This window comes from Procambarus clarkii, chromosome 33 (genome assembly GCF_040958095.1).
Source record: "Procambarus clarkii isolate CNS0578487 chromosome 33, FALCON_Pclarkii_2.0, whole genome shotgun sequence".
Taxonomy (NCBI): Eukaryota; Metazoa; Arthropoda; class Malacostraca; order Decapoda; family Cambaridae; genus Procambarus; species Procambarus clarkii.
The window spans coordinates 28,229,943-28,249,973 of NC_091182.1; the positions used below are offsets into that span (position 1 = coordinate 28,229,943).

The 20,031-nt window shown below is 43.5% G+C and overlaps 1 protein-coding gene across 1 annotated transcript in view; it reads right to left on the reverse strand.

The window, feature by feature from the left end:
• Positions 1–3,988: 3,988 nt before the first annotated feature.
• The window catches only part of LOC138370779 (uncharacterized), a 39,228-nt gene continuing 23,185 nt past the window's right edge, over positions 3,989–20,031 (reverse strand). Inside the window, exon 2 of the mRNA XM_069335381.1 lies at positions 3,989–6,369. Within this exon, the coding sequence (XP_069191482.1) occupies positions 3,989–6,369 (2,381 nt within the window). The remainder of the gene's footprint in view (positions 6,370–20,031) is intronic.

The following is a 20,031-nucleotide window of genomic DNA, read 5'->3' on the forward strand; positions in this document are numbered from 1 at the left end:
GGACCATTCACAAGTCGATTGTCTTGAGATCAACTTAAGAATGGTCCAGGACAGACCAAAACGTCGTCGTCCCTTCACCTTCTAGTGTGTGTGTGGTCTGGTCAACATACTTTAACCACGTTATTGCGACTCATCGCCTGTTATGTGCGTGTCTGGGTGAATGCATACGTGTATATATGTATATATGTATATGTGTGTGTGAAGATTACGGACGTCCGTTCATGTGCGAGTCGTTGCCTTGACTGAAGTCATTAGCGTTGATGCCTGTTAAGCGTCGTCTGGAATCATTACTCTACCCTGTGTGGGGCTCATTAATCTCTCTCCCACGACGAGCGAGCATGCCTCAAAAATTATCAAGAAATTACAGGTTGTCAACTTTCAACTCCTTTGTACTAGGCGATAATGATGAATTGTCGGATGATTGATGACGCTGCCTCGCTGGGCTGCCTCTCCCCCCATATGCATGTCTCCCATTTTTAAATTAGTTGAAAATTCCCATGAGTTTCACATGAATAGGTGAAAGAATATTTGGTTTACAATTGGTTCAAAACACGAATGGAAGCTGTTTCGGAGAGATTGCCCGTGGATCTCTGTGAGGGGAGATATCTCTCTGGGAGATTGATTGTGCTCCAGTGAGGCGGTTTCGTGTCTGTGAGGTGATTGTATCTATGAGGTAGTTAGGTCTCTGTGAGGTGGTTGTATCTATGAGGTAGTTAGGTCTCTGTGAGGTGGTTGAGTCCATTGAGGTGAAGCTAAATTCACTAAGTGCAAACGATGAGAGTCACAATAATGTGGTTGAAGTATGTTGACCAGACCACACACACACTAGAAGGTGAAGGGACGACGACGATGACGTTTCGGTCCGTCCTAGGACCATTTTCAAGTCGATTGTCTGATCTTCTTGAGGTTATCTTGAGATGATTTCGGGGCTTTTTAGTGTCCCCGCGGCCCGGTCCTCGACCAGGCCTCCACCCCCAGGAAGCAGCTCGTGATAGCTGACTAACACCCAGGTACCTATTTTACTGCTAGGTAACAGGGGCATAGGGTGAAAGAAACTCTGCCCATTGTTTCTCGCCGGCGCCTGGGATCGAACCCAGGACCACAGGATCACAAATCCAGCGTTCTGTCCGCTCGGCCGACCGGCTCCCTAATAGCAATAACCAGTGCCCTGAATAGTGCTAAAAATGACATCATATAACAAAGAAAATTAGGAAAGTTTAAAAAAAATATTTATTCCTCAATTTTTTACAAAAGTACACTTAACTTAAAACACAAAAAATCACAACCCAAACAAATAAAATACCAAAACAACTCCAATCTATAAAGATACCAACAGCCACAGCGGCCAGAGGCAATTAGACAAGAAAACGAGATGGAAGAGGAAACGAGGGAGGGGAAGGGGATGGATGAGGGGAGGGGGGGAAGGGATGGAATAGATGGGAGAGGTGGAGCAAAGAGTAATTTCGTGTATTCGTGAGAGTAGCATTGGACAGTGATGTATGGGGGAGGGGAGGGGGGTGAGCTTGTCGGTGGGAAAGGGGGGCGGGGAAAGCTTGTCGGTGGGAAAGGGAGGGGGGAAGGGGTATGTCTGGATGGGGGGGGGGGGGAGAAGGGAACACCAGGGACCGAACACAAGATTACACCTCACCTCAAAATAAATTACCTCAGATAGGCACCTGGGAATCCCGAGACCAAAGATAATAATACCAACATATAGAATGAGGTGAAATAGAGTTCAGCAAGATATTGGCTGAAATTGTCTGGTAAAGGAACACACTGAGACAAGGGAGAAATTGGGAGGAACCAAAAGGAAATTGGAAGACATGATAGAAATATCGGAAGGAAAACATGCAGAGATAAATCAGACATTTCGTAACAAGATATATTTAAGTAACATCAAGAATAAGTCTGCTCCGTATCGAGAAGCGTAGGATGAACTTGAAGTATATGGGGGTCAGACTTAGACTATTGTCAAGACAACTATTTACATGAAACAATTACATGAAATAAGACTCGTGTGAGGCAATTTTAAGTATACACACAAGTCGAATACATTCACAAAATAAAGCAAATCTATCAGTTTTTTTTTTAAGGTGCAACAATAAATTAACTTATCGAGCAAATGCAGCTGGAGGAAACAGGTGTAAATTGGTAAGCAGGTTTAAATTGGAGAGCAGTTGCAAAATTGGAACGTAATTAATACTCGATGAAGGTGCAAAATGGGGAACAGATGTGATGAATAACTGGAGTGTGAGAACGAACTTAACGATCACTATTATAAAGTAAAGTGTTCCATGAGCTTGACTTTAGAAGTAAAGTATGTGACAGGATCTTGTCATGAGTAATGAGTGGCAGGATCTTGATATAGGTAAAGAGTAAGCTCTTTACTTATCAAGATCCCTGATAAGGATCGTGATGAAAGAATGTTTTGGCCCTCTTTAAAAAAGTGCTCTTTAAAGAGTGCTCTTTAAACCGTGATTAAAGAGTGCAATGTGATCTTCATGAGTGCACCTTGGCAGAATATTGGGTGATAAGGTTTTAAATCAGCTGCAAAAGTGTTCAAATTACCCTAAACTGAACAGGAAAAAAAGACACTTCTCTGGATTTTTATGTTCGAATATTGTATGTCTCTGAGCCTACAAGCAAAAGGATTACTATGAAATCAACTATCGTAGATAATGAGTTGTAGAAAAAAAGGATTATTAAAACCAAGAGTTTAAAAAAAGAACAGAAAAATCATTCGATAATGAACAAAATTCAAACTTGTTGTTGATGTGATTCAAACCTTCCTTTAATAACAGTAAAAAAAATGTTTTAACATATTGCAATTTTATACAATAAAGTAATAAATCAAATTACAAAAAAAATCACTTTGAACGAGGCGTGATACTTTATTCAGGCCAATATGATATGCTCCACACCTGCCATACCATGATATGCTCCACACCTGCTATACCATGATGGAACAAGCAGAAGTGTTCTGTGTGCAGCATCGTCATATCCGGAGCCTGTGCCCGCTGGCCACTGTGCTGCGAACGAGGACCATCGCAAGAGGAGAGCCAATTTGTTACAATGGTTGAGCAACGGGGAGCTTACGTGCTCAATAAATTGAGTGATTTTTTTACAGTATCATTGTATTATGAGGGGAACTGAGTAATACAATTTTTTACTATATATATTGCATAGATTAAAAATACATTTTTGTACTGAAGCTCATAATTATCTAGATATCGAGATTGGGAATTGAGAGAGAGAGAGAGAGAGAGAGAGAGAGAGAGAGAGAGAGAGAGAGAGAGAGAGAGAGAGAGAGAGAGAGAGAGAGAGAGAGAGAGAGAGAGAGAGAGAGAGAGAGAGAGAGAGAGAGAGAGAGAGAGAGAGAGAGAGAGAGAGAGAGAGAGAGAGAGAGAGAGAAAGAGAGAGGGAGAGAGAAAAATTGGTGTATTTTCCACAGACAATTAGAACAAGCTGTGAAACCCAAATTGATTCTTGGCACACTGTAAGCAATACTTCTCTAAAATACAAAAATGTCTTATACATTCATTTAACATATTTATAAGTATTTATTCAATTAAAATATGGAGACTTAGACGCCCTGACTACTGAGGCACTGGAGAAATAATCCAAGCAGTCATCTGTGAAAATCGCTGCTTAAAATGAAATAGTTTATGACAAAGTCGTGATGCAATTATATTTGTTTATGTCAATACAAGAAGGTACACTGGGTTGTGAGAGTTCACAACACTGGGGTTCTTACATTGTTGCAAAGCCACTAACACGTTTCGGCCGCAACACATGGCAAACATGACCAACCCACACATCACAAAATGAAGAGACGACGACGTTTCGGTCCGTCCTGGACCAGTACACGACTGGGTAATGGTCTACGATGGACCGAAACATTGTCATTTTTTGTTGATTTTATGATGTGTGGTTTGTTAATCATATCTTCAGCCAACTCATCGTCTGTATGTAGCAAGGTTTCGTGGCTTTATGTACGTACATACTGAAGCAGGTGGAGTGAAGCAGGTGGAGTGAAGCAGGTGGAATGAAGCAGGTGGTTTGAGGCAGGTGGTCTGAGGCAGGTGGAATGAAGCAGGTGGTCTGAGGTAGGTGGGATGAAGCAGGTGGTCTGAGGCAGGTGGTCTGAGGCAGGTGGAATGAAGCAGGTGGTCTGAGGCAGGTGGTCTGAGGCAGGTGGAATGAAGCAGGTGGTCTGAGGCAGGTGGTCTGAGGCAGGTGGGATGAAGCAGGTGGTCTGAGGTAGGTGGGATGAAGCAGGTGGTCTGAGGCAGGTGGTCTGAGGCAGGTGGTCTGAGGTAGGTGGGATGAAGCAGGTGGTCTGAGGCAGGTGGTCTGAGGCAGGTGGAATGAAGCAGGTGGTCTGAGGCAGGTGGAATGAAGCAGGTGGTCTGAGGCAGGTGGTCTGAGGCAGGTGGAATGAAGCAGGTGGTCTGAGGCAGGTGGAATGAAGCAGGTGGTTTGAGGCAGGTGGAATGAAGCAGGTGGTTTGAGGCAGGTGGTCTGAGGCAGGTGGAATGAAGCAGGTGGTCTGAGGCAGGTGGTCTGAGGCAGGTGGAATGAAGCAGGTGGTCTGAGGCAGGTGGTCTGAGGCAAGTGGAATGAAGCAGGTGGGATGAAGCAGGTGGTCTGAGGCAGGTGGTCTGAGGCAGGTGGGATGAAGCAGGTGGTCTGAGGCAGGTGGTCTGAGGCAGGTGGGATGAAGCAGGTGGTCTGAGGCAGGTGGTCTGAGGCAAGTGGAATGAAGCAGGTGGGATGAAGCAGGTGGTCTGAGGCAGGTGGGATGAAGCAGGTGGTCTGAGGCAGGTGGTCTGAGGCAGGTGGTCTGAGGCAGGTGGTCTGAGGCAGGTGGTCTGAGGCAGGTGGAATGAAGCAGGTGGTCTGAGGCAGGTGGAATGAAGCAGGTGGTTTGAGGCAGGTGGTCTGAGGCAGGTGGAATGAAGCAGGTGGTTTGAGGCAGGTGGTCTGAGGCAGGTGGAATGAAGCAGGTGGTCTGAGGCAGGTGGAATGAAGCAGGTGGTTTGAGGCAGGTGGTCTGAGGCAGGTGGAATGAAGCAGGTGGTTTGAGGCAGGTGGTCTGAGGCAGGTGGAATGAAGCAGGTGGTCTGAGGCAGGTGGTCTGAGGTAGGTGGAATGAAGCAGGTGGTCTGAGGCAGGTGGTCTGAGGCAGGTGGAATGAAGCAGGTGGTTTGAGGCAGGTGGTCTGAGGCAGGTGGAATGAAGCAGGTGGTCTGAGGCAGGTGGTCTGAGGCAGGTGGAATGAAGCAGGTGGTTTGAGGCAGGTGGTCTGAGGCAGGTGGAATGAAGCAGGTGGTTTGAGGCAGGTGGTCTGAGGCAGGTGGAATGAAGCAGGTGGTCTGAGGCAGGTGGTCTGAGGCAGGTGGAATGAAGCAGGTGGTTTGAGGCAGGTGGTCTGAGGCAGGTGGAATGAAGCAGGTGGTTTGAGGCAGGTGGTCTGAGGCAGGTGGAATGAAGCAGGTGGAATGAAGCAGGTGGTCTGAGGCAGGTGGTCTGAGGCAGGTGGTCTGAGGCAAGTGGAATGAAGCAGGTGGTCTGAGGCAGGTGGAATGAAGCAGGTGGAATGAAGCAGGTGGTCTGAGGCAGGTGGAATGAAGCAGGTGGTCTGAGGCAGGTGGTCTGAGGCAAGTGGAATGAAGCAGATGGTCTGAGGCAGGTGGTCTGAGGCAGGTGGTCTGAGGCAGGTGGTCTGAGGCAAGTGGAATGAAGCAGGTGGTCTGAGGCAGGTGGAATGAAGCAGGTGGTCTGAGGCAGGTGGTCTGAGGCAAGTGGAATGAAGCAGGTGGTCTGAGGCAGGTGGTCTGAGGCAGGTGGTCTGAGGCAAGTGGAATGAAGCAGGTGGTCTGAGGCAGGTGGAATGAAGCAGGTGGAATGAAGCAGGTGGTCTGAGGCAGGTGGGATGAAGCAGGTGGTCTGAGGCAGGTGGTCTGAGGCAAGTGGTCTGAGGCAGGTGGTCTGAGGCAAGTGGAATGAAGCAGGTGGTCTGAGGCAGGTGGTCTGAGGCAGGTGGTCTGAGGCAGGTGGTCTGAGGCAAGTGGAATGAAGCAGGTGGTCTGAGGCAGGTGGTCTGAGGCAGGTGGTCTGAGGCAAGTGGAATGAAGCAGGTGGTCTGAGGCAGGTGGAATGAAGCAGGTGGAATGAAGCAGGTGGTCTGAGGCAGGTGGGATGAAGCAGGTGGTCTGAGGCAGGTGGTCTGAGGCAAGTGGGATGAAGCAGGTGGTCTGAGGCAAGTGGAATGAAGCAGGTGGTCTGAGGCAGGTGGTCTGAGGCAGGTGGGATGAAGCAGGTGGTCTGAGGCAGGTGGTCTGAGGCAGGTGGAATGAAGCAGGTGGTCTGAGGCAGGTGGTCTGAGGCAGGTGGGATGAAATAGAGGGAATGGGGGTGAGGGAGGAATTTTATCATACGGGGGTCAGAGGTCAGGTGGGAAGTCGCAGATAGGGGTCAAGGGCTTTCAAGGGTGCAAGAGACACAGGTAGTGGTGAGACAGGTAAGGGAGTAGGCAGGTGGGGGTGGGGCAGGTCTGGAAGGAGCAGCATGTGGGAGTAGTGAGAGGTTGAGGAGGAGGAGGAGCAGCTGGAGAGAAAGCTAAGAAAGCGGCAGATAGATAAGGGAAAAGCGGTTTTTCCCAAACCAAAACAGGTGGGGTTAAAGAGGTGGGTACAATAGGGTGTAGATAGAGGTAGGAATGAGACAGGTGAGGTGAGATAGGTGTGGGGAGAAACATATTGAAGGGAAAAGATAGGCAAGGGGGGCAGGTATAATGACGAATCCCGCTGGAAAGGATATGTGGGCAGGGATTAGGTGGGAGAGGAGCATGTGGTGGAGGTACAGGTCAAAAGAGAGAGAGAGGAGCATATGGAAGAGGTCAGGCAGGCGGTGGAAGGGGGGGGGGGGTTTAAGGTCAAAGACACTTTGAAACGTGTCACCCAATAAGAAGATATTGTCATTAAGGGCGTATACTGACACGCATCTCAATACTTTTATACCAAATGTGATCTGCAACTCAAAAAAAGTTCAGACATCTTGTCTATTCCACTCTCACTAAACATATAAACTTTTGTCTGCTTTTGTTTTCACAGTATATGTGATTTTTTTATATTTTAGAATTTAATACGGCTAGCTTCAAGCCTCCTATTTTGGACAGACTCAGATATTCTTATTTTGAATATAGATTTGATATATGTATAACTTCTTCTCATAGTGTTTAATGAATTTAATAACAAAACCCACTAATTAATTTATAGACCATTAATTTGTCATTAAATTTCAGTTGATACACCGAACAACATATATATATATATACCTAAGAAGTTTTAAGAAAATTTCGCAAAGGTAAGCGGGAATCTTTCTTTGTGATGTAGTAAAGACACGGTTTGAAGATTGACTTGACAACTATCACCTCTCTTCTGCCTGAGGGAGCAACCAACCTGCCTCTTCAAGATGCTTAAAAAAAAAAAAGAGTGCCATTCTGGTTGAAGCTCCTATATCCTATATCCTCCTATGTCTGCCTCCTTCCAGCACCGAGTCTAAGATCAAGTCGTGACGCACGATGAGGCTGTCTCAGGATGCTAATATGATTCTTGTCACGTGCAAACATTTGCAACAAATGGTCATGGCGGGTGCATTGAGGAATCCGGCTCTCCCCCCCCCCCCTCAAGGATAAAAATTGGATAAGTTTATATGAAGGAGATCTTGGTAAACACTAGTTTGGAAATAAGGTTGTTGATTTATGAAACAAATTACGTGATCATTCATTTAATAGACGTGAGATCGTTGGATTGTTTCGAGTGAGAGTGAAGGTTAGACATTATATATATATATATATATATATATATATATATATATATATATATATATATATATATATATATATATATATATATATATATATATATATATACATAAGATCTGCCTCACAACATGGGTTAATTGGCCTTCTGACGTGTAATTTTTTATATAGAGGTGATTATAGCAACAGAGGACTTCTGACTCCAGTCAGCAGGCTGAGAGCTTTCCCATCACATAGGTCATGGTAAACCATGATATACCTACTAGTTTTCTCTTGAACAAGACCCGCCAATTGTTTAACACCCAGGTACCTAATTGCTGCGGAATGAACAGAGGCGAACAGTTAAGGAATGGCGTCTAAGTCAATTCTCCATGGCCCAGGATTCGAACCTAAACAAATCGGTGTGCGGGTCGAATGTATTACCACTGTACCACCAACTGTTGTTCTTAAGGACATGAGAACAAGCCCGCAGGAAGCCTCCTGGCTCCAACCCGTTCTCGCACTTTCTTACAGTCAATATTGACTTATTAAATACGTGCATAGGTGACATACTAAACATACTAGTTTACCTTGAAAAGCTTCATAGAAAACACCGACCTTACTTAACCTTCTTAGTATGTTAAGATAAGCATCTTATTGCTTCGTAATTACAATTATTACTGAACCTATACCTATAATAGGTTAAGTAATAATTGTAATTACGAAGCAATAAGATGCTTATCTTAACATACTTAGAAGGTTAGGTAAGGTCGGTGTTTTCTATGAAGCTTTTCAAGGTAAACTAGTATGTTAAGTATGTCACATATGCACGTATTTAATAAGTCAATATTGACTATACGAAAGTGCGAGAACGGGTTGCTGGCTCACAACCCTTATGTTCTAGTGTTCGTAAATGTTCCGACTAGAGAAACTCGGTTTCCATAAGTTCGATAGTTGGCCTCGGTTCGTATAATTCTGGTCAGGTCAAATCACTTCAAATCTGACGCGTGTCAAATCGTGTGAATGAACTGCCAGTTTCATCCACTCTTATCTCCCCTCTTCCTCCCCAGCAGCTGAACTGAACCTTCATTTGTATAACCTTAAAAAGGTCAGCAGACCATAGGGAGGCGTCTTGACAAGAAGAATAATGAGCCATCCTAAGTTCGAGCCTAGCATGAAGCACATAATAAGATCATAAAGATACATACGAATAAAGGCAACTACGGAAAGCCTAAATTATCCCATACGAAGCGGCTCCTATTTTGTATCCACCCAAACACATTCATATATATGTCTAACCAATGGTTGGAACCATCCAGCTATGGTAGCAGGACCACAACACAACACCCGTACGACAGTATTCACAGCAGCCATAAGAGCATTTCATATTATTTTAACTCGCAGCGTTTGACCAAAACAAAGAGGGATGTAATTACGAATGAAGATGTCGCATTCTCTAGCATGCTGCCTCCGACATTATTCAGCCTCCCTGGACATCGTCTTTGTTGCTCTTGACAGCCCACAGTAAATTACGTGGTCACGTCCGATACGACAAAAATGTTTATTATGGCAAAAAATACTTGGCTATCTCATTCAGTATTTTGTTTAAAAAATAATGTGCGTATCTCAGGCAGACGGCTAGAAGCGTTTGAATACTGGGTAGTAAAATATATCGAAAAAAAAAAAGGGGGAAGCATTGAATCTGGATTAGTGAAGGAGAAGGCATTGTAGTCGCTGAAACTTCAAAGGTTGTGTTGGAATTTATTGATTGGTCTTGTGTATTTTTGCTGGCTGGCAATTCACACAATTACTACATGCACATCTTGAGCGCTGACTCCCGCCTCGTTAGACTTGTGTATTTTTGCCCATTTTTTTTTTACATAGTCCAAATTTTGTTCTTAATTTTTCCTCCTTGTCCAATTAAGCAGTTCACAGGCCACTGACTGAGGACGATATCGGCAATTGGGAACCATTTGGTTTTGGATTAAATATTAAAACTAAAAAATCTTATATGTATATCTGCAGGCAACTCATTCCTGACATGAATAAAATCTCTGATGTATACGTATATGCGTTCCGCAGGACTCTGTATTTTCCACACACACACGAACCCTTGTATAAGTCCTAGTATACATCCACACACGACTCTTTGTATTACTCCTAGTATACATCCACACACGACTCCTTGTATTACTCCTAGTATACAAGTACTCTTAGTATACATCCACTCCCAACGCCTTGTAATTCGTAGTACACATTAACACCCACGAACCTAATTTGTGTGAAAACACCCTCCCAAACTTGCAATAATTAATCTAGCGAAGAGGAAGGTAATATCTCTCAATAATCTATAGCTACTTCATCAGAGCCAAGAGCTCTAGCAAGATCATAATTCACCTGAAGACAATAGCCAGAGATACTGAGGGTTGTAACCCAATTCAAATCGAAGTAATTCCAAATTAAAATAATCACCGCATTACCGTACTACACATATCAAGTAGCGCAAGAAAGAAATACACACACACATAGACAACAGATGCGACAAACACAAAGGCAACAGATGAAACAAAGACACAGACAAAAACATCAGCAAATCAATTTTAATATTCGCTTACAGGAATATCAGTGTAACTCTCTTAAGTGTAACTCAAGACTGAGTTATACACTTAGTGAGTGAGTAACAGTAAGAGGAGACTCCCTTAAGTGTAACTCAACTTATAAACATCGAGAGAAATAAACATTGGGAAGGATTATATTACTCCTCTTGGAGGTGAAGGGAGATATTCATAGTTAGGTTGATCTTCCATTAATATTTATGTCACAGGGGCCCGTCCTTAGGTCAGCGAGGCGTAGAGGAACTGTTTACACAGCGTTGGGTAACTATATACAACTGCTCGATACGATAGTACGATAGTTAACGGTCCTATTAGCGAAGCCGTTCGTGTCGCTCGAAGTATAGCGAATCGTTGCCCCTTGGCACAGTGTTAAGTAGCTCTGGGTTACTTGTGTACCAGGTATAAGTAACGGGAAGCCATCCGTGTCACTGCTATAAGTAGCGAGGTTCAGCGGCCCGTGGCACTGCTATAAGTAGCGAGGTTCAGCGGCCCGTGGCACTGCTATAAGTAGTGAGGTTCACCGCCCCGTGGCACTGCTATAAACAAATAATTTCTGTCAATTCGCTCAGCCACCAACCGGTAAGTGAACACAATAAGTGTCGCTGAGAGCCGCTAATATGGATGAGACGCGACTTTCCTCTTTGAAAATATGAGCGATGTTTACTGGAATACCTTGTGTAAGGGGAGGTGGGAGAGTAGATTTAAAATTTACCCCCCCTGAATGGGAGAGTTTATTGGGTAGCGTCACTCCTCCTGTGAGTGAACATTCCGCCATGATAGCATGTACAACACACCCCAATAGGAAGAAAATCCACTGGGTGGTTCATCATTTGTACTCCCAGACATGCCCAACCACTTGAACTGGGTGGTAGAGCGTCGGTCTTGCCTCTTGCAGGTCGGCGCTCAATACCCGACCGTCCAAGTGGTTGGGAACCATTCTTTTCCTTCGTCCTATCCTAAATCCCTTATCCTTATATCGCTTCCAAACGCTGAATAGTCGTAATCTTTCTCCTGATAACTATCTTTAACTACTTTGTACCCAGACACAGCTGGGACTTGCTTAAAACTGTCTCAAGTGAACAGTGTATCAGACAAGAAGATTAACTTTGCCGGCTGCAAAGTTGGGAAATCTTTCAAGAACAGTGTCCATGTTTGACTAAATAGTGTTTTCCTACACACATTTCTAACGCCTCTAAGATGGGCACTTAATCTCTCAGGTCGTGGTCATGGCAGTGACCGTCACTCGCATCACAGATTCTGCCGCTGCTCAGTTGTTGTTGTTTCCATCTTGAATCACCATGGGTATTTGTATCCAAAAGGAATTCTCGCTATTACTGATTTATATGATCCCGCAGCCACCTCTCCTTCATCTGCGATGATTGAGATTGCTAGCTGCAATCATATTGTATCTCATTATAAATTGACTATTCGCTGGTGTATAACTCCCTTGATCTTACAGGAAATAATTTTGCCTTAGTACCTCTATATACACCTCCGAGCCTGGCCTCGAGCCGGGCTTGGGGAGTAGAAGAACTCCCAGAACCCCATCAAGCAGGTATCAAGCAGGTATCAAGCAGGTACAGTCTTTATATATATTTATATATATATATATATATATATATATATATATATATATATATATATATATATATATATATATATATATCCATAATACAAACTAAAACATATAATGTATCCCAAGACACTACTTTCCCCAAGCTTTACAACCCAAGAGACAGACTCTCTTAAGTCACCAGAGTCCACACTTGACCGGGAAGACCATTTGCTTAGGAAGTGATACCGACAACTCAAGATCTATGCTAGAAGAATATTAAATGTGACAATGTGTGAAGCAGCTCTGAATAAGTATTTTCTTCTTAGTGGGGCTCATAACATATCATCATCACCTCACAACACACGTATTCTTAGACTAACTGGTTAGCTATTTGCAAAACATGTTGCAAGGGTGATTGCAGTATTGCACTGTGGTACTCCCTATGCAATTCAATACAGTGACACATTTAAACCGCTTGAGAATAAACAATTAGCAGAAAGAATTGTGCATTGCTACTATCGACGCTACGATACTTACAAATCTTCATATGATGACTGTAGCACCAGTAACACCATTATTAAAATGTTTAAGCAGTGATAATATGCTTATCGAAGGAATAACACGTTTTTATATTAAAGACGATTGCCCTCCTGTGGTCCCATATCACACTAGTCAATGCCAAATTCGTCTCAAGTTTATACAATGCCGATCGATTTCTCGGTCGCAAACGATAAGTTGCAAGATTAAAGTATTGCATTGTTTGCAAGGAGCCATACTCCACAGGGAGGAGGAGGGACGCGCCTCTCCTCACGTTGGTCAAGGGTGGGTGAGGCAGTCTCTAGCAGTCACTCAATGCTCACTATATATAGCCTGGCCTGAGGACTGTTCCACAGCTCCTGCTCAAGCTTCGTCGCTTGCAAAACACACTTTGAAGAGATCAAGTTCCCCCCTGTTTTTCTCGAACGAATGTGAGAGGGGAGTATTTATTTCTCGCAGGGGGATTCGTTGCCCAATCGTTCTCATCGAGGGTTGAAGGACTTGTTGCTCAGACTGACGGGGAGGGGGAGGGCTGACAGGAGAGGATGATGCTGACGGAGGCTGACAGGAGGATCTCAAGGTGGCTGACATGGGATGGAGGGGGGAGAGAGAATCTGCCAGTGGAAAGGGAGGAACAGGACAGAATGGGTGATGCTCTTTACACACACGCTAACTCTGAAATGTAATTGTATTGTTTTGTTTTTAGTTTCTTTTCTTTCAAAATTTTCAGTGTGTTACCTTCCTCCATCTCTTTACTTGTTCCTTCAATATAATTGAAAAATTTCTACCGTCGGTCAATATGGCTCTGAAGAATGACGAATCTTTTTATATTTAATTTCCTTAAAATATAATTCTCTCCCAGAGAGAAACATCAGCAATTATAAGTATATTTTTTTTCTATCAGGTGTTGATCTTCAAGGAAATTACCATCAAAGTCAATAACCAGAAATCTGAGGAAGAGGAGAAAAACATTTCGAGTTTTTTCTCGAAAGGTTTCTCGAAAAGAAAGAAAAAAACCTTTCGAAACCTCGAAGGATCTTCGAGGGTTTCAGTAAACTCTTTTATTTAATCGAAAATACGATGTTTGAAGGTATTCGGATTCCGACATGTGTCTCTCCCTTGTCGTGTACAAAACATGTTTTCTCTACGGGTTAGAGTAGGAGAGGTTTGGTTATGTAAGGAGAGGAGAGGTTTGGTTATATAAGGAGAGGAGAGGTTTGGTTATGTAAGGAGAGGAGAGGTTTGGTTATGTAAGGAGAGGAGAGGTTTGGTTATGTAAGGAGAGGAGAGGTTTGGTTATGTAAGGAGAGGAGAGGTTTGGTTATGTAAGGAGAGGAGAGGTTTGGTTATGTAAGGAGAGGAGAGGTTTGGTTATATAAGGAGAGGAGAGGTTTGGTTATGTAAGGAGAAAAAAAAGGTTTGGTTAAACTAGAACTCTATCTCGTCTCGTCGATTCTACTGCCTGGTTTCTACTAACTTTTCCCGTCGTGTTATGTTTCATTATTCAGTTGTGCGTCTTAATGTGTCCCCAACTCCTGTGTCTTAATGTGTCCCTAACTCCTGTGTCTTAATGTGTCCCTAACTCCTGTGTCTTAATGTGTCCCTAACTCCTGTGTCTTAATGTGTCCCTAACTCCTGTGTCTTAATGTGTCCCTAACTCCTGTGTCTTAATGTGTCCCCAACTCCTGTGTCTTAATGTGTCCCCAACTCCTGTGTCTTAATGTGTCCCTAACTCCTGTGTCTTAATGTGTCCCTAACTCCTGTGTCTTAATGTGTCCCCAACTCCTGTGTCTTAATGTGTCCCCAACTCCTGTGTCTTAATGTGTCCCCAACTCCTGTGTCTTAATGTGTCCCTAACTCCTGTGTCTTAATGTGTCCCCAACTCCTGTGTCTTAATGTGTCCCCAACTCCTGTGTCTTAATGTGTCCCCAACTCCTGTGTCTTAATGTGTCCCTAACTCCTGTGTCTTAATGTGTCCCCAACTCCTGTGTCTTAATGTGTCCCCAACTCCAGTGTCTTAATGTGTCCCTAACTCCTGTGTCTTAATGTGTTCCCAACTCCTGTGTCTTAATGTGTCAACGTCTCCAGGTTTTATCCCGAGACACTATGACACACAGTCTCTCCGAAAATCGTTATCTGCCTTATCAAAACAAAAGATATTCCTCAAGTATAGTTCAGGAACGAAAGCAAGTTCAAAGTGTGAAGAGGTTAACATTTGGTTAACCAAATTTAACTAAAGTTTACTAAAAGTTTATGAACGGTCAGCGCAGTCATCAGACCAGACAAGGTGATGTAGTAGTAGAGGAAATTGGTCTTGGCTATAGGTATATCTGGCAGGTTAGTGAAGGGAGGAAACTATCAGTGGGAAAGCGCCAAGCCATTACGACCATATAGCACTTGGAAGTGGGGGTCAGGATTTTTTTTTTAGGATGGGACTGGAGGAAAAGGAATAGTGCCCAACCACTTGCGAACCGTCGGGGGATTAAACGCCGAACTGCATGAAGCGAGACTGTCATTGACTAATTATAAATCCTTAACTAAATTACTATTTACCATCACCACTACTACACTATCACTTTGGATCATAGACTAACATATATCGATTACTTTCCGTCCGTGTTAGGATAACTTTCCAAGGAGTGATAACCTTGCTTCTGTTTATCTACCAATATTTTCTGCATCTCAGTGTAAATGAGTTTGTTTACTCTAGTGGTCTCTGTATCGCTTGCTATCCTCCTCATTTAATGAACCACCAATTAAGTGATGGTCATCTGTAAGCATGGCCTTGGCCAGTGTATTTAATGCATAAACAAAGTTAGCAAGAGTGTGTGTCTTGTAACTCAGTCTTGAGTTACACTTAAGAGAGTTACACTGATTTCGCCTCCTGTAAGCGAATATCAAAATTGATTTGCTGGTATTTTTGTCTATGTCTTTGTTTCATCTGTTGCCTTTGTGTTTGTCGCACCTGACAAACAGGTGCGTTTCTCGCACCATTGTGTTGTCTATGTGTGTGTGTGTGTCCAGGAACTTTGAGGTGGTTATGTCTCACATTTACCGAACGAGAGCTAGTTCTTTTGCCCGAGAGAACGAGCTGGCGAAATAGAGAAGGAGTCTGGCCAAAGTTTAGACACACCTTGCCAGAAACATCAGCGCCTGGCGGAAGCAACACCCAACTCTCGATAAAAAAAGGCAAGTTATAACTAAAATCTCATTTTCCCATTACCTAAATATCATTTTCTTGTTATATTAATAAAATAAAGTCAACGCGTCCAGCTTTCTATTATAACAAACGTAACGACGTACAGAACATCAATAAAACAATCAGCGTTTAGTGTACAATAATTGTGCTTAATAAGTTTAGTAAAGACGCTGGATTAGGAACACTTATCGTCCTATGGTTATGAAATCAACAACAATCATGAGGATTGTACACCAACAATTGTCACCAGTGACACACACCAGAGATATTACCCTCGTGATCTTAAACTGATCTCATGGAGGGACGATCTTCAACTAATCTCATTGAGGGAGGATCTTCAACTAATCTGATGGGGGAAGGATCTTCAACTAATCTGATGGGGGAGGATCTTCAACTAATCTCATGGGGGAGGATCTTCAACTGATCTCATGGAGGGAGGATCTTCAACTAATCTCATGGGGGAGAAGAGAGGATCTTTAATAACTAATTTCACATTTGAGAAGGATTATCTGATCTTATGAAGGGAGATGAGGATCTTAAACTAATCATACACCAGAGAGAGAGAGAGAGAGAGAGAGAGAGAGAGGAGAGAGAGAGAGAGAGAGAGAGAGAGAGAGAGAGAGAGAGAGAGAGGGAGAGAGAGAGAGAGAGAGAGAGAGAGAGAGAGAGAGAGAGAGAGAGAGAGAGAGAGAGAGAGAGAGAGAGAGAGAGAGAGAGAGAGAGAGAGAGAGAGAGAGAGATATGCTCTTCAACTAACGACACGCTCACGAAAGCACAATAAGATAACATGAGCCTTCACTAACAACAGCAAACATCGAAAACCAGTCATTGGCTCAGTATTGAAGATCACCGCAAGCAAACTATAATTGTCTCCTCACCTTAGGGAAGAAGAGGATCGAGGACCTTATAAGTGGTGATGAACCGGACATCCCCCCCCCACAACAGGGGGTGAAGCTGGCAAGCATCTTGAGCGGTACTTAGGGAGCATCGAACCAAGAACGGTACCACTTAGGGCATATTAACGGCCCTAGTGGTCAATATAGCTGAAAGATGAGATTATTATTGCACTAAGGCGTGGGTGGGATTATGTGCTTGAGTTATAGTCTAGCAGTTCTAATATATATATATATTGGATGAGACAGTGAAAGGAGGCTTACAATTCTCCTTCAGGTGGTATATATATTCTCTTCTCCGAGGGGAAGGGTCCTTGCGAGCACAGCCTGAGATGGAACCGGCAATTATCTAAATAATAATATATGATTGTCCAAAGTAGGTGGTCAGACACTTGGCCTACAAAGTCAGAGGCCGCTAGCCTCAATCCAACTTGGCAGAGGGAACAGTCTGGGGTATGGGACCAACATAGGCGGTTCGGTGTCACCAGAATTCAAAAGGAAACAGCGTATCAGGGGCCACCTTCTGTGCCCCACGATGACTTTTGGCACTGTCCGCCAGCTACACTAAACATTTCAATAAAAATAAAAATAAAAAATTCTTTTAGTAATACACACCAATGTTCACTGATCTCGGGAAGATGAACAGTAATATCCTGTTATTCAAACTTTATCCATAGTCTCCCATTTGTCTATCTATCCATCCATCTATTCATGCATTTATCCCTCTATCAATTTATCCATTCAGTCATCAATCCATATACCACTTGGGATGGACGATAGATCCCTTCCCCAAATCCTCATCCTGACCCCTACCAAGTGCTACATAGAATCCTAATGGCCTGGCGCTTTCTCCTGATAGTTCCCTGCCCTTCCTACTACGGATCCCTAATAGACCGAGCTGAAAAAAGTAATGTGACAAACACGAGAGAGAGCCGTACATATGTCAGTGCTTAAACTCTCAAAAGGTCTTTTTTGACATTTCCTGCCTTCCCGAGACTTGAAGAATTCTCTCTCACCATACACCCACACGATTGTCTACTCAGTCTCCATTCTCAAGTCCTCACTTCATCTCATGTTCGTTCGGATTCTCAATGAATGAAGTGCATCATTTGGCGTCCTTTGATGTAGTGGTAGTAGTAGTAGTAGTAGTAGTAGTAATAATAGTACTAATCCATGTGGCATAGCGAAGCCGTAACGTAACTTACAGCACCGTTAACTCGTGCGCTGTTGCGACCCGCCGACCTGACCTCAGCCGTTTGACCTGTAGTCATTGTTAGCGTTCGTTTGAAGTCTAAATTCCCCCCATTGTGCTGCTGGCCTCGTCCACACTGCACCCAAACGTTTCGTCTATTATGCTGTTTTTCTGCGTACAGCATACAGCGTACAGGGGCCTCGTAGCCTGGTGGATAGCGCGCAGGACTCGTAATTCTGTGGCGCGGGTTCGATTCCCGCACGAGGCAGAAACAAATGGGCAAAGTTTCTTTCACCCTGAATGCCCCTGTTACCTAGCAGTAAATAGGTACCTGGGAGTTAGTCAGCTGTCACGGGCTGCTTCCTGGGGGTGGAGGCCTGGTCGAGGACCGGGCCACGGGGACACTAAAGCCCCGAAATCATCTCAAGATAACCTCAAGATACTCTTGTGGCAGGAAGACAGTTTACAGTGCCGGGAAGATAGTTTTCAGTGCCAGGAAGAAAATTTTCAGTGCCAGGAAGAAAGTTTTCAGTGCTAGGAAGAAAGTTTTCAGTTCAATCAAGAAAGTTTTCAGTGCCAGGGAGAATTATTTCCAGTCTCAAAGTTTCCAGCTTTCTGTGCTACCAAACACGAGTCTTTCAGGACACTTAACACAGTTTATGAACCAGCTACAAGCATACACAACGTACGCGAGACCACTGTCAGCGTACGCAGCTCCCAGATATACATGGAAAAATCCTCCTATCAAATTAATGGCCTGAGCTATGAATACAAACACAAAATATCATACATACCCACTATTCATCACCCACACTATGCTACATCATACGTAGTACAACAGATAACAAACTAACAACGGTCAAACGGGCATAATGGTAACGCAGACATAATAAAATTCACGTCTACAATCATGCCCTAAAAGATTTACAGCTCCCACATCACTAATCCCAACATCTCGACCCCACGTGGAACACCACGAAACTCTCTCTTAAACTCTATTACACACACGAACGGACAAATGAAACCCGGTGAGCAGTCTCGTACCCAAGCTTGCACGAATCGACGAGGCGTTTAGTGAGATATACCCCCCCCCCTCCCCTCTCTAACTACCTCCTTGGCTGTTACCGAGCAATTATCGTTAAATAATGGAACCGTTTGCTGTACTTTAATCGAACGCTTAAGAGCAGTAATTGCGTCGATTCTTCCTCTCGCCAATCACAGATGAGGTATGCTCGGGTAGGCAGGCTGTTGAGAGTATATCGAGCAAGGTGAGGAAGATCACCTGGATCAGGTGAGGAAGATCACCTATTTCAGCCAGGTGAGGAGTCAATCACCTGATCTAATCTTGGCATCACCTCAAGCTGTGGTATATATACTGTGTATACTACAAGTATACCTCTGTGATATGAGAATGAATCGATGCATGATTACCGAATGATTCTATCATTTTACATGTATATATCAGAATATATCGAGCGATGCTATGAAACATCGATCAACCGAGAATACCAGCATATTTGAGTATACAACAGGATATGACAATACTTGCGTGAATATACATCTCAGAATATAACGAGTAATATATGACTGTTATATGAGAACCGTTTGATGGATGCAAAAATACATTTCTCTCTCTCTCTTGCATTATGGTCATTCAATACTGCAAGAAATAAACAAACTCCATTCAAATGTTGCAAGTACTAAGTGTAGGTCAGGAGTATGTTGAATGCACTTAGCTGTAGATTATATCCTTATTCTTGTATTTTCAAATTAAAACTCACAAAACGTGAAGATCACAAGCAATCTTCACGTTCTTCATTAGTAATATTCACCGAATAAACATTAAATTATGTTTATATAAGTATATAACTGAAAACTCACACCCCAGAAGTGACTCGAACCCCATACTGCTAAGAGCAACGCAACTGGTATATACAGGACGCCTTAATCAGTTTGCATATAGTCCTGGGGACCATTCAGGCTTGTTCGCATATAAGTATATATATATATGTCGTACCTAATATCCAGAACTCAATTCTTGGCCTACTATGCAAGGCCCGATTTGCCTAATAAGCTAAGTTTTCATGAATTATTGTTTTTTCGACTACCTAACCTACCTAACCTAACCTAACCTAACTTTTTCCGCTACCTAACCCAACCTAACCTATAAAGATAGGTTAGGTTAGGTTAGGTAGGGTTGGTTAGGTTCGGTCATATATCTACGTTAATTTTAACT